Genomic DNA, 27,248 nt, shown 5'->3' with positions numbered 1-27,248 from the left:
GCCCTGAGGGAAGGGGTGAGTGAGGAACGTATGTACAGGCTTTTGCTGCTTGCAGGGAGGGATAAGTGCAGGAAGAAGATTAGTGGGGAGGGAGGAATGGACAGATGGATGAAAGGACAAGAGAATCATGGAAGGAGTGATCCCTGCAGAAAGTGGAGAATGGCGGGGTGGGAGGGGTATGTGTTTGGTGGCAGGATGCCTTTGAAGAATGCAGTATTTGTGAAGAATAATGTGTTGGCCATGGAGGCTCGTGAAATGTTAGGTTTGGACAAGAGGAAGGCTATCCCTGTTAAGACAGCAGGAGGATAGGGTGAGTGCAGATGTCCAGGAAATGGAGGAGGTGTGGCTGAGGACAGCATCATTGGTGAAGGAAAGGAAGCAATGTTGTTTGAAGAAGGAGGACATCTCTGGTGTCCTGGAAAGGAAAGGCTCATCCTAGGAACAGATACGGCGAAGTTGAAGGAACTCAGAAAATGGAATTGCATTTTTACAGGAGACAGGGTGGGAAAAGGTATAGTCAAGGAACAAATAAAGCCTGCATTAAGGTGAATGATGCCCAGAATCCCTGGACCAAAATCTCAACTTCATATGAAAATCTTTGCAAACACTCCTAAATGGTGATGCTTGCTTCTCATACCTAGTTGATGCATCTCATGGGTTTAATTTCAATGCAGATGTCTCCAACAATGCAGCACTCCCTTTACAAGGTATTGCAGTTTCATTCTGAAAAGGATCACATTTCTCTGGCAATTCTTGCAATCTCTGGGAAATGCAAAACATTCCACACCCGCTAAAGTATTTTTAGATTGTATTATAACACAGACGAACAATTTGCACCCAGTGAGTTCCTACAAACAACAAAGTGATAATGGCCAAATAATATTTTCTTTGTGACATGGAGTAAGGGATTAATTTAGCCAGAGGCAATTCCACTGCTCTTCTGCAGAATGCTATGTGACTCCAATGATCCATGACCTGACTTTTCACACAAAATGCTGGTGGAACTTAGCAGATCAGGCAATATTATTGGAAATTAATAGAGATGATGTTTCAGGTCTTCATCAGGACTGCAGGGGAATGGGAAAGACACCAAAATAATAAGGTGGGGGAGGGGGAGTAGTGCAAACCTGAAGGTGATTGGTGAAGCCAGGTGAGCGGAGCCAGGGAGGGGGATGAAGTGAGAAGCTGGGAGGTGGAAGAGGTAAAGGACTGAAGAAATGAAATGCCAGTGACTTAATATATGGCCCACTAGTTGCTTATTCAAAAAAGGTTATAAACATTCAAAGGTTCAAAGGTTCATTTATTAACAAAGTAAATGTCTCTGAAATTCTTCAATTCTTTGAGTAGCCATGAAACCAACAAAGAGAGGCAGCATAATCATTAACCCCCAAATCGCCACTCCCCCTCCCCCAAAAAACAAACAAAAATGGAACTGGCACATCAACCCCCAAATGCCTCCTCCTGCACAAAAACCAAGCAAAATGGATCAAGCACATTGACCACCCCCCACCGCCCCTCCGAATCCCTCTTCCTACAGAAAAATCAAACAAAATGCATCAGGTACATCAACCCCCAAATCCCCCTCCCCACACAAAAAAATGAAGAGATTGGGTGTAAAAACACAAAATATAAAAACTATATATAAACAACAATACAATACAGCATAGTACAGCAAAGACCATTCGGCCTACAATGTTGTGCCGACCCTTAAACCCTACCTCCCATATAACCCTCCACCTAATACGGCTGAAAAAAGAGTCTATAGTCCAAGTCCACATCCAAAACGCAGAATAAATGTGGGCAATGCTTTCCGGGTGCAGCGGAAGGCTCTCCCCTCTCCAGTACAGAGCAACAGATCAAAAGGCAAGCATACTGCACTCCCTTTGATGCTTCAGTCTCCCTCGTCATTTTAATTGGTGAACAATGGAAGCTTTAATCAGTGAAATAGACCCAACAATCAATTTGCGTCCTGTCCTGCAGCCTGCCCACTACGAGGTTTGTGCGTGCTGCCTCTGCCTCCTGGTATCCTCTTGGAGACTGCAGAGGGCTGGAACACCCAAACCTCCACATTCACTTGAATTTGCAATCACCCTTGTTGCTTTAATCAGCCAACAATAGAAGCTATAATCAGCGAAATGAGGTCAAACATTGGCTCGCACACCATCTTGCAGCCTTCTTGCCACAAGGTTCACTCTCGCTGCCTCTGCCTCCCAAAATCTATTTGGAGACTGCAGAGCGCTGAAGCACACAAAGGATCTCCAAACAGCAAAACACTGGCTCCAAAAGTTCCAGAGTCACGTTCAAGACAAGAAACAAAAGTAAATGACATAAAAGTGAAATGCTCCCTCTGTGGCCCAAGTTCTTGCACTCACTTTAAACTTGCCAGAACAATACACACAAAATGCTGATGGAGTTCAGCAGGTTAGGCAGCATCTATAAAAGGAAAAACATAGTCAATGTTTCAGACAGAGACCCTTCATCAGGACTCTTTATTTCCATAGATGCAGGCTGACTTGATTAATTCTTCCAGCTTTTTTGTGAGTGTTTTTCCCAGCTTCCTGTACTGATTTGCAACTCACCTGTTTTTGCTTCTCACACTCCTAATTTATTGGCTTTACTGGGGGGGAAAGCTATTATCCTACTGTGTAACATCTCAAAAGAAATGAAATCAAAATATACTAGAGTATTAATAGGAGTAACAGTCAATAGTCTGGAAAATCTACTAGCCCAGAACTACAGACAACCCAGGCATGCCAGGGTAATGGAGTTTTACTGTAGTATAATATCCATCTGAAAGAGATGAAGGTATTCTGATTGAATATTTCACCCTGAAGCCAGTGTCTCTGACTATACAGCATTTCTTCACTATTGCACTGTTGTCCATCTCCTGACTTGAACCCACAGCTACCAAGGAATTCCCAGAATACTCATGGCCAAAGCTTCAGGAACAGCAGCTTCCCTATTATAGAGAAGGTAAATGAATTAAGAGTTAACAACACACCATCAAACTCCTGAGGAAGTTGAAAATTATTTCAAGTTTGCTTTTCACTTAATGTCACAAGCTGTTTCTTCCTATTAATTTTGCCTTTCCCTGGTCACAACCTGATCAGCATTAGTAATCTTGATATCATCGACCTAGGCATTCTCTCTCTCCCCTCTTCCATTGGGCAGAAGATACAAAAGCCTGAAAACACATACCGCCAGGCTCAAGGACAGCTTCTACTGAAAGCTTCCCTAGTATGAAAAGGTAGACTTCTGACCTCACAATCTACCTTGTTATGATTGTCCAGCTTTTTGTCTGTCTGCACTGTTCTATCTCTGTAGCTGCTGCACTTTATTCTACCTTCTGCTATAGTATTACCTTGTTCTACCTCAATGCACTGTGTATTGATTTGATCTGTATGAACAGAATGCAAAACAAGCTTTTCACTGTACCTTGGTACACGTGACAATAATAAACCAATTCCAGTTCCAGATCTACCTTACATATTCATTTCCTTGACCAGCAACGTGCTGGGGCTACAGTCCACACCATCCACAACAAACATTGCACTTATTTGCTGAGGCTACTCCAACAGCAACTGTCTAACCCAAGTCCTGACCCGAAATGTCAACACTGTATTCCCACCCATAGATAACTGACTGACTTGCTGAGTTCCTGCATCACTTTGTATGTGTTGTTCAAACATAAAACCTTTACTAGCAAAACAGGGACAAAAACTGCATGTGAACACCACTAGTATGTTTCCCCTGCAGAAAACAAATAAATGTGCAGAATACCTGATCAAAAACGAAAACAGAAATGCTAGAAGAACTCAGCTGGTCAAGCAGCACTTGTAGAAAGAGAAAACAGTCAACATTTCTCATCAGTGACCATACATTAGTTCTGATGAAGGGTCTTCAACTAGAAACATTCATTGGTTTCTCTTTCCAAAAATGTTGCTTGACTGGCCAAGTTCTTCCAGTATTTCTGTTTTTGTTCCTTTCCAAGTAATTTGTAGTGTTTCCTATCATGGTCCGATCATTGCCACTGCGCTTAAATATCAGAACCCTATAACTCAATAGCGCTGCTGGGGAGAGCTTCTTCGATGGATTGCAACAGTCCAAGAAGATGGCTCACCACTTTCACAGGGACAGTAAATACTTTCCTTGCCAGAGACGCTCATGTCCTGAAAAATGAATAAGATCATTGCAACAGCTGTTCCTTTTCTGTAGACATTTGTCTGTTTGGATCTGTCTTAGAGACATGAGCTACCATTGAACCATGGCTGGCAACTAAATCTACATAATTGAATATGTTTCCCTTCAATTCATGTTAATGAGTGAAATGAATAGCTGAGTTTCACTGCAGACAATCAATTAAGCATGCTGTACATTCTAATTATCAAAAATAGAAATTAATTATCTTTTACATATCTTATCTTTTTTTAAAAAAAAGGAATTCTTTGTTTTTATTTTAAATGCCTTTCTCCAGTCCCACTATTGTTAGTCTTTTATCTACTTCCTGCATATAGTTGGCTTGAGGAAGCTGAGGAACTGACTGATGTATTTTGATGGGAAATTCCATGTAAAGCCTTATCAAAGGCTCAACAGTTCAGTTTACTTAGTAATCAAAATAACTTTATTGGAAAAGAATGCGATCTACATATAGTGTCATTGAGTCATAGAACACTACAGCACAGAAACAGGCCCTTCAGTCCATCTAGTCTGTGCCAAACCATTAATCTGCCTTGTTCCATTGACCTGAACCTGCACCCAAAGCCTCCACGCCCCTCCCATCCATATACCTATTCAAATTTGTCTTAAATGTTGAAAGCAAACCCACATCCACCACTTGCCCTGACAGCATGTTCCACACTCTCACCACCTTCTGAGTAAAGAAATTCCCTTCATGTTCCCCTTAAACATGTCACTTTTCAGCCTTAACCATGACCTCCAGTTGTAGTCTCACCCAGCCTCAGTGGGAAAAGCCTGCTTGCATTTACGCCATCTATATCCCTCATAATTTTCAAACAAGAGAAAATCTGCAGATGCTGGAAATCTGAGCAACACACACAAAATGCTGGAGGAACTCAGAAAGACAGGCAGCAACTATGGAAAACAGTACAGTTGACATTTAGGGCCGAAACCCTTCAAATGTTAACTACTTTTTTCCACAGATGCAGCCTAGCCTGCTGAGTTCCTCCAGCATTTTGTGTGTGTCCCTCATAATTTTGTATATTTCTATCAAATCTCCTCTCAGTCTCCTGCATTCTAGGGAACAAAGTCCTAACCTATTCAACCTTTCCCTCTAATTCAGGTCTTCAAGTCCCAGAACATTGTTGTGAATTTTCTCTGCATTCTTTCATTCTTACTTTTCTGCACTCTTTCAATCTGATATACATCTTTCCTGTTGGTAGGGGACCAAAATTGCACATAATACTCTAAATTAGGCTTCACCAATGTCTTAAGCAACTTCAACATAACATTCCAACTCCTGTACGCAATACATTGATTAATGAAGGTCAATGTGCCAAAAGCTTTCTTTACCACCCCATCTACATGACCCCCTGCAAGCTTTGGTGGCCTTCCTTGTTGTCCACTATACCCTCAATCTTGATGTCATGCACAGATGTAAAGATCCAGTTTACCACATTATCATCCAGATCACATATATAGATGACAAACAACAAAGGACTCAGCTCAAATCTCTGCGGCACACCTCTAGTCACAAGTCGCCAGTCAGAGGACCAACCATCTACTACCACTCTCTGATTTCTTCCACAAAGCCAATGACTAATTCAATTTACTACCTCGTCTTGAATGCCCAATGACTGAACCTACTTGACCAACATCCCATGCAGGACCTTGTCAAAGGTCTTGCTAAAGTCCATGTAGGCAACATCCACTGCCTTGCCTTCTTCAACTTTTCTGGTAACTTCGTTGAAAAACTCTATAAGATAAGATCATAAGACCACAAGATATAGGAGCAGAAGTAGGCCATTCAGCCCATCAAGTCTGTTCCACCATTTAATCATGGGCTGATCCAATTCTTCCAGTCATCCGCACTCCCCTGCCTTCTCCCCATACCCTTTGATGCCCTGGCTAATCAAGAACCTATCTATCTCTGCCTTAAATGCACCCAGTGACTTGGCCCCCACAGCCATTCGTGGAAACAAATTCCACAGATTTACCATCTTCTGACTAAAGTAATTTCTCCGCATCTCTGTTTTAAATGGACGTCCTTCAATCCTGAAGTCATGCCCTCTTGTCCTAGACTCCCCTACCATATCTAATCTGTTCAGGCCTTTTAACATTTGGAATGTTTCTATGAGATTCCCCCCTCATTCTCCTGAACTCCAGGGAATACAGCACAAGAGCTGCCAGATGTTCCTCAAACGGTAACCCTTTCATTCCTGGAATCACTCTCATGAATCTTCTTTGAACCCTCTTCAATGTTAGTACATCCTTTCTAAAATAAGGAGCCCAAAACTGCACACAGTACTCTAACTGTGGTCTCATGAGTGCCTTATAGAGCCTCAACATCACATCCCTGCTCTTATATTCTATACCTCTAGAAATGAATGCCAACATTGCATTTGCCTCCTTCACCACCGACTCAACCTGGAGGTTAACCTTTAGGGTATCCTTCACAAGGACTCCCAAGCCCCTTTGCATCTCTGCATTGTGAATTCTCTCCCCATCTAAATAATAGTCAGCTCATTTATTTCTCCCACCAAAGCACATGACCATACACTTTCCAAAACTGTATTTCATTTGCCACGTCTTTGCCCATTCCCTTAAACTGCAAGCTCTCTGTTTCCTCAACACTACCTGCTCCTCCACCTACTTTTGATTCAGCACAAATCCATTACTCCCATGGTCCAAATCATTGGCATACATCGTAAAAAGCAGTAATCCCAACACCAACCCCTGTGGAACACCACTGGTAACAGGCAACCAACTAGAAAAGGATCCCTTTATTCCCACTCTCTGTTTTCTGCCGATCAGCCAATGCTGCACCCACGGTAGTAATTCCCCTGTAATTCCACAGGATCTTACCTTGCTAAGCAGCCTCGTGTGTGGCACATTGACAAAGGCCTTCTGAAAATCCAAGTACACCATGTCTACTACATCTCCTTTGTCTACCCTGCTTGTAATTTCCTCAAAAAATTGCAGTAGTTTAGTCAGGCAGGATTTTCCTTTCAGGAAACCATGCTGGCTTTGGCCTATCTTGTCATGTGCCTCCAGGTACTCCATAATCTCATTCATAACAATCGATTCCAATAACTTCCCAACCACTGATGTCAGGCTAACAGGTCTTTAGTTTCCTTTCTACTGCCTCCCACCCTTCTTAGATAGTGGAGTAACATTTGCAATTTTCCAGTCATCTGGTACAATGCCAGACTATATCAATTCCTGAAAGATCATTGTTAATGCTTCCGCAATCTCTCCAGCTACTTTCTTCAGAACTTGATGGTGCATTCCATCAGGTCCAGGAGATTAATCCACCCTCAGATCATTAAGCTTCCTGAGCACCTTCTCAATCATAATTTTCACTGCACAAACTTCCCTGACACTCCTGAATGTCTGGTATACTATAGATATCTTCCACTGTGAAGACTGATGCAAAATACGCATTCAGTTCCTCTGCCATTACTGTGTCTCTCATTACAATATCTCCAGCATCATTTTCTATTGGTCCTATGTCTACCCTCGACTCTCTTTTACCCTTTATATACTTAAAAAAGCTTTTAGTACCATCTTTGATATTAGTCACCAGCTTCCTTTCATAATTCATCTTTTACTTCCTAATGACCTTCTTAGTTTCCTTCTGCAAGTTGTTATAAGCTTCCCAATCCTCTATCTCCCATTAGATAGATAGATAGATAGATAGATACTTTATTCATCCCCATGGGGAAATTCAACTTTTTTCCAATGTCCCATACACTTGTTGTAGCAAAACTGATTACATACAATACTTAACTCAGTAAAAAAAATATGATATGCATCTAAATCACTATCTCAAAAAGCATTAATAATAGCTTTTAAAAAGTTCTTAAGTCCTGGCGGTAGAATTGTAAAGCCTAATGGCATTGGGGAGTATTGACCTCTTCATCCTGTCTGAGGAGCATTGCATCGATAGTAACCTGTCGCTGAAACTGCTTCTCTGTCTCTGGATGGTGCTATGTAGAGGATGTTCAGAGTTATCCATAATTGACCGTAGCCTACTCAGCGCCCTTCGCTCAGCTACCGATGTTAAACTCTCCAGTACTTTGCCCATGACAGAGCCCGCCTTCCTTACCAGCTTATTAAGACGTGAGGCATCCCTCTTCTTAATGCTTCCTCCCCAACACGCCACCACAAAGAAGAGGGCGCTCTCCACAACTGACCTATAGAACATCTTCAGCATCTCACTACAGACATTGAATGACGCCAACCTTCTTAGGAAGTACAGTCGACTCTTTGCCTTCCTGCACAAGGCATCTGTGTTGGCAGTCCAGTCTAGCTTCTCGTCTAACTGTTTAGTTTAGGCTTCCTTGTATGCCCTCTCTTTTGCTTTTACTTTGGCCTTGACTGCACTTGTCAGCCATGGTAGTGTCTTTCTTCTATCTGAAAATTTATTCTTATTTGGAATATATCTGCCTTGCACTTACCTTATTTTTCGCATAACTCCAGACATTGCTACTGTGCAGTCCTTCCTGCTAGTGTCTCTTTCCAGTCAACCTTGTCTAGTTCCCCTCTCATGCTATTGTAAACTCCTTTATTCCACTGAATTACTGACAACATTGGAATTTAGATTCTCCGTCTCACATTTGAAAGTGAACTCGATCATATTGTGATCACTGTTCCCTAAGGGTTCCTTAACCTTAAGCTCTCTTATCACCTCTGGATCATAGCACAACATCCAATCCACCACCTCCGATCCCCTAGTGGGCTCAACAACAAGCCATTCTAAAAAGACATCCCATAGACATTCTATAAATCTCTCTTGAGGTCCAGTACTGGCCTGGTTTTCCCATTTCACTTTCATGTTAATATCCCTAACGATTGCCCTTCTGAGATATCTTTTCTATCTCCTGCTGTAATTTGTAATCCACATCCTGGCTGCTGTTTGGAGGCCTGTATACAACTGCCATTAGGGTCCTTTTTCCCTTGCCATTTCTTAACTCAACCCATAGAGAATCGACACCTTCCGATCCCATGTCATCGCTTTCTAATGATTTAATATTATTTCTTATACACAGGGCCACACTACCTCCCTCTGCCGACCAACTTATCTTTCTGATACACCATATATCCTTGGACAATCATCTTTCAATGGCAGCCATCCTTTAGCCAAGTTTCAGAGATGGCCACAATGTCATACTTGGCAATCTGTAGCTGAATTTCAAGATTGACCATTTCTTATGCTGGCATACATTCAAATATAACATTTTCAGTCCAGTATTTGTTGTTTTCTGTTTTAACTGCACCACACCTCTATTGCCCTGTAACTCATCCCACTGGCTGTAATAATTCCTCATCTCCTGCCTGTCCTTTCTATCATCTCTGTTGCATGCTATTTTGATTTATTTCTGTTTTCCCCTTCCTCAGCCCTATCACTCCAGTTCCCAACCCCTTACCAAATTAGTTTAAACCCTCTCTAAAAGCTCTGTTAAACCTGCCTGCTAGGATATTGGACCCCTTTGGGTTCAGGTGTAACCTGTCCTTTTTGTACAGGTCGTACCTCCCCCAGAAGAGACCCAAATGATCCAGGAACCCAAAGCCCTGCCCCCTGCACCACTCTCTCTGCCATGCATTAATATGGCTGATTATGCTATTCTTGGGCTCGCTAGCACGTGGCACAGGCAGCAATCCCAAGATTACTACCCTGGAGGTCCTGCTTTTCAGCTTCCTACCCAACTCCCTGAATTCTCCCTTCAGGACCTCCTCCCTTTTTCTACCTATGTCATTGGTACCAACAACATACCAAGACTTCTGGCTGTTCACCCTCTCCCTTCAGAATACTCTGCACCCGATCTGAGACATCCCGTACCCTGGCACCTGGGAGGCAGCACACCATGTGGGTATCTCAATCAGGCTGACAGAACCTCCCGTCTGTTCCCCTCACTATGGAATCCCTATGACTACCACATTCCTCATCATCTTCTCTCCCTTCTGTGCCATGGAACCAGGCTCAGTGCCAGAGACCCAATCTCCGTGGGTCTCTGTTAGGTCATCCCTCTCAACAACGTCAAAAACAAGATAACGATTACTGAGGGGGATGGCCACAGGGGTGTACTCTATTATCTGACCTCTTTCCATTCCTTCTCTGACAGTCACCCACTTGTCTATTTTGTGCAAACTCGGAATGACTAACTCCCTGTAGCTCCTATCTATCTCCTGCTCACTTTCCCTAATAAGCTGTAGGTCCAGCTCCCTAACACGGTCTCTCAGGAGCTGCATCTTGGTGCACCTGGCACAGATGTGGCCTTCTGGGATACTGGAAGATTCCCACGATCCCCACATCTGACAACCAGAACAAAGTACTAACCCTACAGACATGCTTTCTATTCCTCCAAAGAAAAAGTGCAGGGGGAAAAAAAAATGCAGTCCACCTACCCACTTACCTCACCAAAGCCTGAATGAGCCAAAGCCCTATCACTCCGCCTCAGACCACTCTTTCCCATCCAACCCTGTTACAATATGGAAGTCCTAGTCATTAGGTGGGAAGTTAAAATCACCTACTATCACAATTTTCAGTTTCTTGCAACAGTCTGCGATCTCTCTACAAATGTGCTCCTCTAAGTTGCCACTATCCAGGTAGTGTGAGCTGATCATGCTGGCCCTCGAGCAAGCAGCAGCCAGGGATGCAAACCACACTGACCTCACCCTTATGCGATAACATCCATAGGTGTGATTTGCTGCTGTGGTCCTACCGCTGTCCTTGCTGATAACAGGCAAGATGCTCTACATTGGGTTAAAGCAGCAAACAATCTGGTGGAACTGAGTGGGCCGAGTAGCACTGGAGAGGTGGAAAGGAATTGTCTACGATTTGGATGAAAAGCCTGCATTGGGTCTGAGAGTGGGGAGGTGAGATGGCTGGTATAAGAAAGAGGGGAGAGTGGTGAGGAAATAATCTAAGGCAACTGGTGGATGGAGGAGGGCAGACTGATTACACCAGACAGGGAGAGGAGCAGGGGTAAAATTGGAAGAATGCCAGTTGAATGCAGATGGAGGCAGACAAAGAGAGATAAAAGGTTATGGAGGAGACAGATGGAGCAAGTGGGGAACTGTGAAGATTGGAGACAGCTGCTGGAGGAAGATGAGCTCAGACTCCTGCCCACTTCCGCACAGCTTCTGCGGGATTGTCACAATTCAATGGCACACTTCTTCATGCCCTCATGGAGAAAGACAAGAGAAAGACGCAGGTGTTCTGCAGCTGAAAGTCAGGAGGGCACTCAGATTTGAGGAGGGAGGGGGAGGTGGTAATGAAAGGAAGTGACAATACAAATCACTCCAAGGTGTGATTCTTCCTGGAATTAGAACAATGCAGGAAGACATTTTGTCAAGGTAGGTGGCCTGAGTCTTCTAAATATGGTTCACAAAATGCAGACTTTCTGTAGGCATAATCCATATCAATATCCACACACACACACACACGCGCACACACACACACGCACACACACACACACACACACACACACACACACACACACACACACACACACACACACACACACACACACACACACACACACACACACACACACACCCCACCCCCTCTCTTTGTATATGGGTGGCTAACATAGCAAGGTAATGAATAGTCATATAATGTGCCTTTTCTTCTCCTCAAAATCTCTTGAGGATTTAATTCCACACCCATTACTACAGATGATCTTGCTAATGTCTTAAGTAAGTTCTTCAGACTGAATTACATCATTCTCTGCTAAATTTCTTACTGTCTAGAGAGTGCCTGGTTGAGTGTCTTTTGCTGCTGTAGTCCAAAGGTTCACATGTTGTGCATATAGAGGTGCTCTTCTGTATACCACTGTTGTAAGGCATGGTTATTTGAATTACTATTACCTTCATGTCAGCTTGAACCAGTCGGGCCATTCTCCTCTGACCTCTCTCGTTAACAAGGCATTTTCACTCATAGAAATGCCGCCCACTCAATTTTATTTTGTTTTTGTTTTTTTGCACGATTCTCTGGTAACTCTAGAGAACATTGTGCATGAAAATCCCAGAAGATCAGCATTTTCTGAGATAATCAAACCATCATCTTTGTACCAACAATCACTCCATTATCAAAGTCACTTAAATCACATTTCTTCCCCATTCTGATCTTTGGCCTGAGCAACAATTGGGCCTTTGACCGTATCTACATTCTTTTATGCATTGAGAAGCTACCACATATTTGGCTATTTTGATATTTGCATTAACGAGCAGCAGTACAGGTGTACCTGATATAGTGGCCACGGTGTGTATAGTTTCCAAAGAAGAAACACATTTCCACAATTTGTATATTAAAAATAGCATTATGATTGCATTAAATGAAGTTTAAAATCATATCCACAATGCAACTGAATTTCTAAGTCCCAATCTTTATGCATGATATCAAGAGCGAGAGTTGCTATCATAACCTTCAAAGCATGTAAACCTAGAAACAATGTCCAGGATATATGTTTGTACTTCAGAAGCTGACAGCTGTGTACTAAATGATGGAATTTTAGTATGAAATGTATTATATACAACTGGATCCCTGTGATGTCTTCTATGTTATCTATGCTGTACTAAAGTGGTTCATTACAATTATGACAGTGCTGGAATAGATATTCCACTCACACTTTTAACCTTTTCATGTTGGTGATAGCTGTCTGCCACCTGCTGTTGCTTATAGACGAAAAAGGAAAAACTGAAAGAAGGCAGTGGTTTATATTATTTTTAATTGGTATGAATTTCAAGATATTTTTGTCAAGAAAATAGCATGTGAAAAATAGGCTCATAAGCTATGCAAAGAAATGCAAATTGAATGCCAGACATTTAGGATAAGGCCAGAATAAACACTCTCATTAGGTTATGAAATATGTTACTGAAGTGACCAGAGAGATGTCATAAACATTTAAGAATGAATGGTGTGAAAGTGGGGTAAAAGAATTGTAATCTCTCACAACTTTTGAATTTTTTTTTATTTTTACTTTTCTGCTGAAGACTTAACATAATTATCCATCTTCTGCTTGTACTTCATCTAGTCCCAATTCCTTTATTATTTTAGCATATTTTTAATTTCAGATTTCCAACATCTGCCATTTTCTTCCACTTCCATTTACGATCCTCTTTCAACTGTTTCCATCACCCCTTTGGATCTTGCACTTCCTGCCACCCATCAAAGTCAAAGGCGAACCTGCAGTTAATTATGATCTGTCCTCTGATGCTGACTATACTGATATGATCTTCCAGGGCATCTGTCATTAGTTGTTCTAGGAAAATGTAGAACAGCGTGGGTGAAAGGAGTCCACCATGTCGGACTCCAACTGATGTGCGGAACCACCCTCCAGCTGTGCCTTGCACAAGCCGCACTGCTAGTTTGGTGCAGAGCTGCTTCATGGTTTTGACCAGATTCTGGCCCATGTTGTATCTCTTCATTGTGTCTCAGAGTGCATCATGCTATACCCTGTAGAATGCCTTCTTGAAGTCTAGGAACATGTGGAAGATGTGCTGTTAATGTTGGTTGTATTTCTCGCACAGGACTCGGAGGCTGAATATCTGTTTTGTTGTATTTCTTCCACTTCTGAATCCAGCCTGCTCTTCGGCGAAAAATGGATTATTTAATCAATGGATTCTTCTTGAGTCAGAAATTCTATGTGATCCTATACTTAATATTGACTGTACTGGGAATTACATTTTTGTAATATGATAATTTCTATTTAAAACTTCTTGCATAATACATGGATTAAAGATTTCCACTATCTTTAAAGGAAAAACAGTATGCATCCCATATGGAACATTAGTTCCAGTTAACAATCTACAGTAAATTTATGCAGTGGTGACTTCTGATCAGCTGGAAGGCAGGCAAAGTTATTTTGCAGATGGAATTTAATCACAAACAATACAAAGTGTTGCATTTGGGAATTCAAATAGCGGTAGGGTGTAGTGGGGTGCTAAAGAATGGTGATAAACAGAGGGACCTTAGGATGTAAGTCCATTGTTCCCTGAAAGTTGTAACACAGGTATATAGAGTGGTGGAGAAAACAGTTTATCATGCTTGCCTGCATAGGTCAAGGCTTAGTGTATAAATGTTGTGATGTTCTGTTACAACTTTACAGAACACAGGTTGGACCATACTTGAAATATTGTGTGCAGATCTGATCAATGCACTATAGGAAGAATGTGGTTGCATTGGAGAGAACAAAGAGTAGATACGGCATGATGTTGCCTGTTTTAGAGGATTATAGTCATGGGAAGAGATTGGACAGGCCAGGTGTATTTTCCCTGGACTGAAGGAAGCTGAGGGGTAACCAGTCGAGTTATATAAAATCACAAAGGGCATAGGTAGGGTAAATAGTCAGCAGCTCACACAAAATGCTGGAGGGACTCAGCAGGTCAGGCAGCAACTATGGAGGGGAATAAACAGTCAACATATCAGGCTGACCCTTCATTGGGATTTATTTGGTAGATTGTCATAATTTTTATCCCCTGATAAGGTGCCAAATGTTTCAGGCAAGAGGAGACGCTTGTGGAGATCTGAGGAGAAAAGATTTTTAAAATATCATTTATCTAGAACTTCCTGTTAGAGGAGGCTCTGGAATTAGATGCTCACTACATTTAACAGAGAGTTAGACAGGAAAAGAGACAGCAAGGCCCAGAAGGCTACAATTCCTAATACGGGTGAGTGGGAATAGAGTGAATGAGCAAAAACATGGGCATGGACATGGACATACAGACAGAAGGGCTTGTTTCAGTGATGTATGACCTATCACTGAATGAATCTTCAGTTAGTTTACATTGATTCTGTACTTGTAATCCCAAAAAAACCTGCATTCCTTTAAACAGAAGTTGATCCAATCAAGTATTACGTTAACATGTACAGATTACACAGCTGTGAATAAACAAGAAAGAATTCATATGATTTATTTCATATGCTGGCAATAATTGCGGAATTAAGTACTTGCATTTGTGTAATCACTCATGACATCAGGATGCCCCACAATGCTATAGAGTCAGTGAAGTGTAGTCAGTGTTGTAATGGAAAATAATGCAGCAGCCAATTTGTGCAAAGATGGCAGATGCCGCAAAGGGATAATAAAATGAAATCACGTGATGACAGACTGACATGAGGAAATGTTTCTTCTCACATTTCACTGCATGTTTCGATGTACATGTTATAGCGGTGTGCTACACATAGCGCTGGAATAACGACACGCAGATAGTGAGTTGCAGTTGCGTAAAAGATTTATTCCAACTTCGCGGCCTCACTTTTCACCTTCCCGCTTCCGCCCTCGCCGGGCAGGAATGCTGTAGGGGGCGCATATTCACAGTCCCTTCCCGCGCGCGGGCTTTTCCCCTCGCTGGTGAAGAAGGCCTGGCACCTTTTTTGGGGCCGGCCTCTCTGCCGGCGCGCGCCATTTTATGAGCCGGTTCAAGTGCGCTGGAAAGTGGGTCATCACAATGTGATAAACAAATCTGAACCTGAATTTCAGAGGAAAAGTAGTTGTGTACCTTTCTAAAAACAGTAGCTTTATCGTGGTCTTTTTACTCAAATGAAAAATTATATTCCTTTTGGTCTCTTTTTGCATAAAACATAGAACAGTACAACATGAAACAATCCATTTGGCTCACGATATTGTACTCACTTTCTACCTTACTAACCTAGCTCTTCCCTCCCGCTTAGCCCTCCATTTTCTTTCATCTAAAAGAATGGAAGAATTCTTTCGTACATGTTCATTCTTTGTCACTCCCATTATGATCATTGTCATTGTTTCTCTACATTATTCAAATGTAAGTTCAAGGACTATTACTTCATTTTCCAGCTGGACACGTTTCCATCTATTCAACTCAACGTCGCATTTAACAAATTCAACTATCAAACCACTTCTAATATTAACAAATTATTCTGTTTTTTGGGAAATTCAGCTTTTATTTATTATCCACTATTTACTCCACACTTTTGATATTCATTACTATCTGTACCATTTTCTTTTCACCAGACTTACACACACTTTATTCATTCATTCTCTTCTGATATCCACCCACCACGCGTTGTCTTCACCCTTTCCAGTTGCTCCGCAACTTAAAAGTTCAAGTTCAAGTTTTATTGACATTTATACAGCTAAATGAAACAGCATTCCTCTGGGACCAAAGTGCAAAACACAATACATAACACATAGATTTATAATAGCACATACAGCCACAAAGTAATAATATTAGCACGTACCTGAGAAGCATGCCCTGAAGATTGATGGTGCATGAAATGTTGCCCTGGAACCATCCTAGATAAGCACAAGAGATACTTAAATATCCATTACTCTATATCTATTGTTTTAAATTCTAATGCAAGGTGATAGAGCTGAGACATTAACTCTGCTTCTCCCTCCACACCTACTGACTGACCTTAAAATCCCTAGTATTTTCCATTTTGTGAAGGAAGGGAACAAATCTCATCCTGCCTTGTCTTCTGCAGTTCAATGAATCATAAAAATGGTTGTGAACGACTGATACTTATTTCACTTCATCAGCTTTTAATCAATTGAAGGATTCATTTGCTAATGAATTTGGACTTTGAACTTACGTTCAGGTTTGCAGAGGCTAACATCCTTCCATAATTTCCAATTTTTGAAAATAACAAACTCTTGGCACACAGAAGTTTCACACATTAGAGACACTGCTGAGTTTGGTAGAAAAGATAAAGACAAAATGAATATTATCAACATAGATTTGAATCTACTGGGATATAAGCAGGATCCTGCATAAGAATTGAAAGAAGGAAAGGAGCATTAATATAAGCACAAACCTGATAATCATTTGTAACTTTCATTAGAACATAGAACATAGAATATTCAACAGTACAGCACAGGAACAGGCCCTTCAGCTCACTATGTTATGCCAGACCAATTAAATTAGTAATCAAGTGGACAACTAAACTAATCCCTTCTGCCTACACAATGTCTACATCCTTCCATTTCCCTCATATTCATGTGCCTATCTAAACGTCCCTTAAAAATCCCTGATATATCTGCATCTACCAACCCCCAGGCAGTGCATTGCAGGCATCCATCTCTCTCTGTCTGTAAAAAACTTGCCACTCACATCTCCTTTGAATTACCACCTCTCACTTATACTGCATGCCTTCTGATATTGGTCATTTTAACCCTGAGAAGTAGTTGCAATTTATAATGAATTCTTTTTTAATGTTACTTAAGTGCATGAAAATAAAATACTTCACTGAACTTATTTTAACAACAGAAGAAATTCACAAGAATACCTATAATAATATGTTCAACATTTTTTTGATTTATTGGCTCCTAGTGTATTTATATTCTTCCTCTTCTTGCAACTGCTTTCTTTAAATCTGTTCCACATAATTCACGAGGAAGCCTAAATTACATGGTTGAAATGCTGAATATTTCACCAAATTTCAATTCCCTCTGGGACAATAGTGAATGATAGTCCACTCCTTAAAAGCATGTATCAGCTTTGCATCCATGCTATTAAAACCACAGATCCTTGTGGCAATTGCTAATGTCCTGCAGCTTTTTCCATAATGGAAGCTGTAATCACAGATAAGCAGTATTCAAATCTGATCCCAGAAGCTGTTATTATTTGAAATCTGGTTGCATTTTGTGTCAGGTCAAGCTGAACCAACAGGGTGAAGCTCATCTCCATAGTTACATGATCTGATTTCATTTGATCTGCTCCATTAATTTTTCCACAGTTATTTAGTTTCAGAATAACTAACTTGAATATATTATCAAAGCATGTATTTTCTTATGATATATAATGTAGCTTTTCTCATAAAACACTAGATAACACAAAATTATTATCAATAAAACATTTTAGTCCATTCAAAATCAGAATCAGGTTTAATATTACTGACATATGTCATGAAATTTGTTATTTTGCAGCATAATTACTTATTAAAAAATTCCATAATTCACATATATATATATATATTCAGTGAATTCTGGTTAATTGGGACACATCAGGACCAATACATTTTGACCCAATTAAGCAGATGTCCCAATTAGCCGAGGTTTAAAGGAAAGAGTTAAAAAGATATAAAATAGACAAGCTACTGTTTAACTGAGCAACAAATTGTATATTTAAGTGAAATTCAGAACAAATTATAACACTACCAATACCACTACAGTACTATAAACTGTGCATTCATTTCTAATAGTTATTGACGGATGAATTCATCCAGTGTACAGTGGCGTGTTCTGTTAATTGACTGCAAATGAACAAAATCAGCGCACCTAGTGCGGATAATGGACTGCCTTCAAAAAATGCTTTTAATGACTTGGATTTCGAGATGTGCTGTCGAAGCTCTTCTGAAGTAGGACATCAAAATGGGCAAGAGGATCAGAAATGCAGTGGTCAGTCATGGAAACCAAGTGCAGAAGATGAGAGATACATCAAACTGACATCTCTCCTAAATCAGAAGTCTACCACCGCTATCAGTCTGAACTCACAGAAACAACTGGAACCCAGGAACGCCTCTCTACAGTCTGGAGAAGTCATGTCAGAAATGGTCTTCATGGAAGAGTTGCTGCCAAAAAGCCATTCCTCCAACTTGGAAACAAAGCCAAAATACTCATTAACACACAGAAACCCAAGGGCTAGGGTGCTGAACAACAGTCACAAGTGTTCTGTACTGACAAGTCAAAATTTTAAATGTTTTGCTCAAACAGGAGGCAGTCTGTCCACAGAAAAGCTGGAGAGCAGCTGCATGGGTGAATGTCCGCAGCCAATTGTGAAGCATGGCGGCGATTCTCTGCGGGTTTGGGGCTGCATTTCTGCAAATGGAGTTGGTCAGAGTTAATGGAATCCTCAATGCTGAGAAGTACAAACAGATTTTCACCCATCATGCAATACCATCAAGGAGGTGTCTGATCAGTCCTAGCTTTATTTTGAAACAGAACAATGACCCCAAACACATGGCCAAGGTCATAAAGCATTATCTTCAGCAAAAAGAAGAACAAGGAGTTCTGCAACAGATGGTATGACCTCCACAGAGACCTCATCTCAGCATTATTGAGGCTGTCTGGGATTATCTGGAAAGACAGAAGCAAGTGAGGCAGCCGAAGTTTGCAGGAGAACTGTGACAAGTTCTCCAAGATGCTTGGAACAACCTACCAGTCGATCTTCTTATAAAACTGCACAACAGTGTACTTAAGACAATTGATGTAGCTTTAAAGGCAAGAGGTGGTCACCCCAAATACTGATTTATTTATTTTTTTCTATTTACTGCTCTTTATTGTAATTTTTTTATATTTAGAAACTTAATTTCATTATTTTAAAGCATTTTCGCTTTACCTAATTTTTTACGAGCCTAAGACTTTTGTTGAGAACTGTATGTCATTAAGGAGAAATAAGTCTGTCATCGTGGAACAATATGTCCCACATTTCAGATACCTCCAGTAAATGGCATAACCTATTCATATTCCCCTATCTTCTCGCCACAGCCTGTACTGAGGGTTCCTTTAAAATCTATCTTGAAAAATTTACTGTATTTTATTGTTATATATATGGAAAATAATGATCGCAGCTAATTCAAAGGAATAATATTGGGCATATGTTAAGTGTTCAAGGAGTAAATGAATCCATGAGGGTCATGACCCGACCTTACACTCCCAACAAGCTGCTTGGCTCAACTCCATTTCAAGTGGGAGCGTCGAAGTGTCAATCCAGCTTGTTGTCACAAAGTTGAATTTATAATTAACTTAGAGTAAAATTCCATTTTCCTTTCTGCTTTATTACCAGTGCTGATTTGAGAAATAGACTGTGTTTCACTTAAAATATTTCACTTGTTAAAAGCTGAGGGAGTTACGGGTGGTACAGCCCAAAAGTCGTCCTGTCAGTGGACAAGACCTCCTACCAAGAGCAAAATTGTAAAATTGCTATTTTAGATGTTACTAAAGCAGCCATTTGAAGTTTTCCACTCTACTTTCTGCTTTAAGGCACATACAAAATCCCACAAAAGAAGGAATCTGTGAAGATTCTATTTTATACTATTTATCACAGGTGTAAAAATGACATGGCACCCACTTCTAATTAGATTGAAAATGTCAAACTTCTAGTTTTCTGGTTGGAGGTCAACAGGTTGAGTTCACAGTTTACTGTAAAATTGTACTATAATTTCAGCTCTAATCTCTCTGATGATTTTCTTCTGCTTCATTGCAATACCAAAGATCTTTCCATTATGTGAACCTGCTGTCAAAGATTCTTTGAACAAGATTTCGATCTTCCTGTGTCAAAATAATTAAGGCTAATAATTAGAAAGCCTTTTTGTAATTATTTTTCCACTTCAATCAGTGAAGACACAGGTTTTGCGCACAAAAAATAACTACTGACGTATTGAACAACAGCTCTGTATTAAAAATATTTTGTACCATCCAAAGTAAGAACTGCTCAGAAGAAAAAGTCAAAAAAAAAGGCAGGGTGTCTTAATGTGAGTTTTCTGCTTCATCAACTTGCAAACATCTGCCAGAATAAAGTATATATTTAAGTAATGTGGGGCAGGCAAAACAGCAGTGTATTTCCTTGGATATAACTTAACTTACCCATGCAAATGAGAAGCAACAATCACAAAAGCAAGCATATGATATCTGTAAGAACCAGCATCAGCTAAGCTAGGAATCAACTTCAAAATTCAAAGTTCAAAGTAAATTTATTATCCAGTACATATACATCACCAAATATACCCTGAAATGAACTTTCTTGCAGGCACTCACAGTAAATACAAAGAATCACAAAAGAATCAATGGAAAAACCACACACAACAAAGACAGATAAACAACCAAAGAATAAAAGAAAAACAACAAACTGTGCAAATACAAAAAAAAGAATAATAATAATAAATAAACAATAAATACCAAGAGCATGAGTGCAGAGTATTTAAAAATGAATCCATAGGTTGTGGAATCAGTTGTATACTTCTCCGTTCAGTGGCATTGGTGCTCCCATACCAGGCCATGATGCAATCAGTCAGTTCACACTCCACCGCTCTTCTATAGAAGTTTGTCAAAGTTTTAGACGACATGCCAAACCTGCGCAAACTTCTAAGAAAGTAGAGGCACTACGGTGCTTTTTTCTTGTAATGACACTTACGTGCTGGACCCAGGGCAGATCCTCTGAAATTATAACGCCAAGAAATTTACAGTTGTCGACTTCCTCCACCTCTGATCCCCTAATAAGTACTGGCTCATGGTCCTCCACTTTCTTCCTCCTGTAGTCAATTTCCAGCTCTTTGGTTTTGTTGACACTGAGTGAGTGGTTGTTATTGTGGTATCATTCAACCAGATTTTGAATCTGTCTCCAATATGCTGATTCATCACCACTTTTGATTCAACCAACAACAGTGGTGTTGTTAGCAAACTTAAATATGTCATTGGAAGTGTATTTAACCTCACAGTCATAAGAATAAAGTGAGCAGAGCAGGGGCCTAAGCAAGCACACAGCCTTGTCACGCACCTGTGCTGATGGTGATTGTGGAGGAGATGTTGTTGCCAATTCAAACTGACAGGTGAAGATATTGAAGATCCAGTTGCACAAGGAGGTAATGAGGCCTACCACTTGGAACTTATTGATTTGATTTGAAGGGATGATAGTGCTGGAAAGAGCTGTAGTCAATGAAGAGCATCCTGAAGTTAGTTGAAGAAACCTAACCAGTTTACTCAGTGTTTACCTGTTCCAATATCAATTAGATCTGTGACATATTTCAGCTGTGTTTACAACGAGTTCTATTCACCTGAATATATTTGTATGCCAAAAATCTAAGGATATGAATTTACAGTGGTAAATCGATTTCTCTAACTTCCATTAATTTCTCACCCTCCCCCTCTCAATTTTTCCATTCCCTGTTATAGCTTCTCCTTTCTATTCTCATCTGCCCATCACCTCCCCCCCAGTGTTCCTCTTCATTCCCTTTCTCCCAAGGCCACTCTCTTCTTCGATCAGATGCCATCTTCTTCGGCCCTTTAGCTCTTCCATTTTTCATCTCCCAGATTTTCACTTCATTCCCCCCCACCCATCCTACTTTGATCCAGACGCCCCAGTGAGATAAAACATTTAGATCTGTTCCTTGGATAAAGAACTTAGATTAGGGATAGTCAACATAGCTTTGTCAAAGGCAGGTCATGCCTTATGAACCTGATTGAATTATTTGAGGATGTAACAAAACACATTGATGAAGGTAGAGCAGTGGATGTAGTGTATATGGATTTCAGTAAGGCATTTGATAAGGTTCCCCATGCAAGGCTCCTTCAGAAAGTAAGAAGGCATGGAATCCAAGGAGACCTTGCATTGTGGATCTAGAATTGGCCTGCCCGCAGATGGCAAAGGGTGCTTGTAGATGGTTCATATTCTGCATGGAGTTCAGTGACCAGTGGTGTTTTGCAGAGATCTGTTCTGAGACCCTTCCTCTTTCTGATTTTTATGTAACACACTGTAAAGTTTCACATCTAATGTAATGGTTTCTCTGTAGCAACAATGTTTGGGTTATGACTGGAGATAACGGGGCTTTGGAATGTGGGAGCTATCCAATGAGAGAAATGTTCTTTCTTGTGAGTCTGGAAGAGGGATTTTCATGGTCTTTTGTTGGGGGAGAGGAGAAGAAGGAGATGCATGTGGGGAGAGCTGGTAGACCACCGGATGGAGTGGACTGGGAGCAAGGGTCCCATTTTGCTGATGACACAAAGATTGGAGGTGTTGTGGATAGTCTGGAGGGTTGTCAAAGGTTAGAGCGGGACATCGATAGGATGCAGAACTGGGCTGAGAAGTGGCAGATGGAGTTCAACCCAGATAAGTGTAAAGTGGTTGATTTTGGTAGGTCCAATTTGAAGACAGAACATAATATAAATTGTAAGACTTGGCAGTGTGGTGGATCTGAGAGATCTTGGGGTCTGTGTCAATAGGACATTCAAATCTGCTGCGCAGGTTGACACTGTTGTTAAGAAGGTGTATGGTGTGTTGGCATTCATCAACCATGGGATTGAGTTCAAGAGCCGTGAGCTACTGTTAGGGCATATAAGACCTTGGTCAGATCCCACTTGGAGTACTGTGTCCAGTTCTGGTCACCTCCCTACAGGAAGGATGTGGATACACTATAGAGGAGATTTACAAGGATGTTGCCTAAATTGGAGGGTATATCTTATGAGAATAGGTTGAGTGTACTTGGCCTTTTCTCCTTGGAGCAAAGGAAGATGAGAGGTAACCTGATAGAGGTGTATAAGATGCTGAGGTGCATTGATTGTGAGTAGCCAGAGGCTTTCTCCCAGGGCTGAAATGGCTAACACGAGGGGACATAGTTTTAAAGTGCTTAGAAATAGGTACTGAGGGGATGTCACGGGTAAGTTTTTCACACAGAGGGTGGTGAGTACATGGAATGCACAGCCGGTGGCCGTGGTGGAAGCTGATACAATAGGGTCTTTTAAGAGCTTCTTGGATAGGTACATGCAGCTTAGAGAAATAGAGGGCTATGCATTAGGGAATTTCTAGGCAGTTTCTAGAATAGGTTACATGGTCGGCACAACATTGTGGGCCGAAGGGCTTGCGATGTGCTGTAAATTTCTATGTCCTATGTACTCATGCTAAAGAAATGCAACAAGCTGAAAATCAAGTATATTTTATCTACAAGAAGTAGTGCTACCTAACCAGCTCAGGGTTATAGATGAAGTGTTTCTTTCGGGAAAGCATTTGATAAATTGCCATTTAAATGTGCAGCCTCTGCAACTGGATCCTCAACTTCCTCATTTTCAGACCCCAGTCAGTGCAGATTGGCAAAAGCATCTCCTCCATAATCACCATCAGCACAGGTGCATCCCAAGACTGTGTGCTTACTGCCCTGCTCTACTCACTTTGCACTTAACGACAGTGAGGCTAAGCACAGCTCCAATGCCATATTTAAGTTTGCTGATGACACCATTATTGTTGGTGACACATCATGACACCAAGATTGGGGGTGTAGCGGACTGCAAGAAAGATCATTAGTGCTTGCAGTGGGATCTGGACCAGGTGGGAAAATGGGTCGTAAAATGGCTGATAGAATTTAATGCAGACAAGTGCAAGGTCCAACCAGGCAAGATCTTATACAGTGAACAGTAGGGTACTGAGGAGTGTGGGAGAACAAAGGGATCTGGGAATACAGGTACATAATTCACTGAAAGTGACGCCATATGTAGATAGGGTCATAAAGAAAGCTTTTGCCACATAGACCTTCATAAGTCAAAGCCTTGAGTACAGGAGATGGGATGTTATGTGGAAGTTGTATAAGGTATTGGTGAGGTTTAATTTGGAGTATTCTGTGCAGTTTTGGTCAACTACCTACAGGAAGGATGTAAATAAGGTTGAAAGAGTACTGGCAAGTCTGGAGGATCTGAGTTATATAGAAAGATTGAACAGGTTAGGACTTTATTCCTTGGAACATAGAAGATTGACAGAAGACTTGGTAGAAGTGTACAAAATTATGATGGGTATAGACATTTTCCACTGAGGTTGGGTGGGACTACAACCAGAGGTAATGGGATAATGGCGAAAGGTGAAAACATTAAAGTGAACATGGGGAGAAACCTCTTCACTCAGAGGGTGATGAGAGTGTGGAATGAGCTGCCAGCACAAGTGGTGCATGCGAGCTCCATTTTAATGTTTAAGAGAAGTTTGGATATGTACATGGATGGTAAAGGTATGGAGGGCTATGGTCCCAGTGCAGGTTGATGGGAGTAGGCAGTTTAAAAGGCTCGGCATGGATTCGATTGGCTGATGAGGCTGTTTCAATGCTGTACTTTTCTATGACTCTATGACATGATCTTCCTTAAGCAAAACCTGTATTTACAAACAGCTGCTGCGTGCCAGGCGGGCATCTATTGCATCAGTCACCTGCTGACCAATTGAAAGTGACGATGTACTTCTAGAAGGACCTTTCCAATGCACTGCTCAGTAGAGTGGGTGGTATGAGAGAGCATGTGGGTGTCCTGGGTATACCTCATCTCACTGTGAAGTGGGTGATCACAACCTATTATCAGCAGTGATCGGGTTCACAGATCGAGAAGTTTATAATCTATGCTCATAGTTTACAGAAGCCCAAATTATCACACAAGTCTACAATTACTGATCACTTTCTTACAAAAGTTTCAAGGACAGAGTTTTTAAATATTACATTTATATCCTATGGAACAAAACATTAAATTACACATGATGATCATTGTGATGTACTGTACATCTCGTTTTATTTTGATTTATTAGAAAAGATTAAAACTTCAGCCTTTTGTTTCTATTTCTGTTGTTAAATAATGATGCTAATGATACGAGTACCCAGGGAAATACAAATATTATAATAGATTCTGCTTTATAAATCACAATGGCACAGGAACAGCCTCTTTAGCTCACAATGTATTTACCGGACACAATGCCAAATTAAACTAAATCCCTTCTGATTGTATGTAATCCATATCCCTCCAATCTTTGCATTTTCATAGTATCTAGCTAAAGGCCTCTTAAAGGAGATGATCATATCTGCTTCCATTGGCACGCCTGGCAGCCATTTCCAAACACCGATCACTCCGAGTGTAAAAAAACTTGCCTCACACATCTCTTTTAAATGTTCCCCCTCCCGCCTTAAATGCAATGTCCTGTAGTGTTTGACAGTTCCACTCTTGGAAAGATTCTGACTGCCTATTCTAAAAATTTATGACGCTTTATCATAAATTCTGACAGGTAATTAGGCAAAAATCTCAAAACAGTGAGAAAGTACTCTTACATAGGACATGCATAAAAGCAAATGTAACTGTGTCCAATTTTTCAGCACTAGTGTCGATATAAAATATATTCACTATTACCTCACCACTTTACATCATCAGTATCCATATTTATCTCCGGGTTTATCAGTTTACTGTCCACGGATGGCAATACTGGATCCATTTAATATTACAGATTGAGTAGATTAAAATTGGATTGAGACCACCTAAATTACACTTTAACACGAGAAAATCTGCCGATGCTGGAAATCCAAGCAACGCACACAAGATGCTGGAGGAACTCAGCAAGCCAGGCAGCATCGATGGAAATGAGTAAACAGTTGATGTTTCGGGCAAAGACCTTTCATCAGGACATTGCATGCCAGATAACAAACTTGAAGGAGGACATCAGATCTTATTAATCTAAAGTGGAGTTCAAACTGGGTCAGAGAGTTCAAAGTGAAAACAAAAATTTAAAAGATTATTAATAAAAGCAGCAGACGATGGAAATAATTATCAGAGAGGCAGTACTGTGGGAAGGGTAATGACTCAAAACATTAACTCTCTTTGTCTTTTTGCAAATGCTTCCACATTCACTGAGTATTTCTAGAACTTTATGTATTATTTCAGATACCCAATATTTTCAGTTTCTGTTTTATTTGAAAGTTAATTCTGTGTTTGGCTACACTACAATTCTCTTGAGCAAAACACTCTGCAATATTTCAGGAAACTGAGATTCTCCAAATAGCAAAGACAAAACACCTCCTGGGACTTATCTCTATGTTTGCCAATATGAGCTTAGAAGCAAATGGTGTTCATGTCTTATCCACGTTTCCTGTTGTTCAAAAGAAAAGCCTTAATTTGATAAATTCAGTGAACACAGGTGGGGATTTACTAGCAGGTGGTACACCAGTCCTGCATTGTTTCTTTATCACTTAATAGTTTTTTATCTTGAATTGACTGATCATCTTTATTGATTGCTCAATTTTACAAAATATACTAGTTCAGGGAATTTAGTGGTATTATTGAATTTGGAATGTTTGTCACAAGATGTGGCTTTTGATGCTCACCCAAGAAATTGTTTAAAGAATTTAAGAACCAGGATACTATATAAATATGGATTGTGGATTTGCTGACTAATGGAAAACAGGGAGTAGTTCAGGTTCAAATTTAATTGTCATTCAACCCATACACATGTATACAGCTAAACGAAACAATGTAACTCCATGGCCAAGGTGTAAAACACAGTACATACAGCGCACAGGACATATAGTTACAATAGCACGTACTGTCACAAAAATAATATGAGCAAAGTCTCTGAGTGGCATACCCTGAAGC

At 40.7% G+C, this 27,248-nt stretch overlaps 1 protein-coding gene across 2 annotated transcripts in view; it reads right to left on the bottom strand.

The window, feature by feature from the left end:
• spag8 (sperm associated antigen 8) overlaps nt 1-27,248 on the bottom strand; it is a 462,677-nt gene that overhangs the window by 345,424 nt on the left and 90,005 nt on the right. Inside the window, exon 1 of one of the 2 annotated variants that reach the window (XM_073064304.1) lies at nt 16,397-16,422. The exons of the other annotated variant lie outside the window; for it this stretch is intronic. Coding sequence (XP_072920405.1) covers nt 16,397-16,407 — 11 coding nt within the window. The 5' untranslated portion in view covers nt 16,408-16,422. Of the gene's footprint in view, nt 1-16,396; nt 16,423-27,248 lie in introns of those variants that run through there. 2 annotated transcript variants of the gene reach the window in all.

The sequence above is a fragment of the Hemitrygon akajei genome, chromosome 13, assembly GCF_048418815.1.
Source record: "Hemitrygon akajei chromosome 13, sHemAka1.3, whole genome shotgun sequence".
Classification (NCBI taxonomy): domain Eukaryota; kingdom Metazoa; phylum Chordata; class Chondrichthyes; order Myliobatiformes; family Dasyatidae; genus Hemitrygon; species Hemitrygon akajei.
This window is presented reverse-complemented; position numbering and strand designations above follow the sequence as displayed.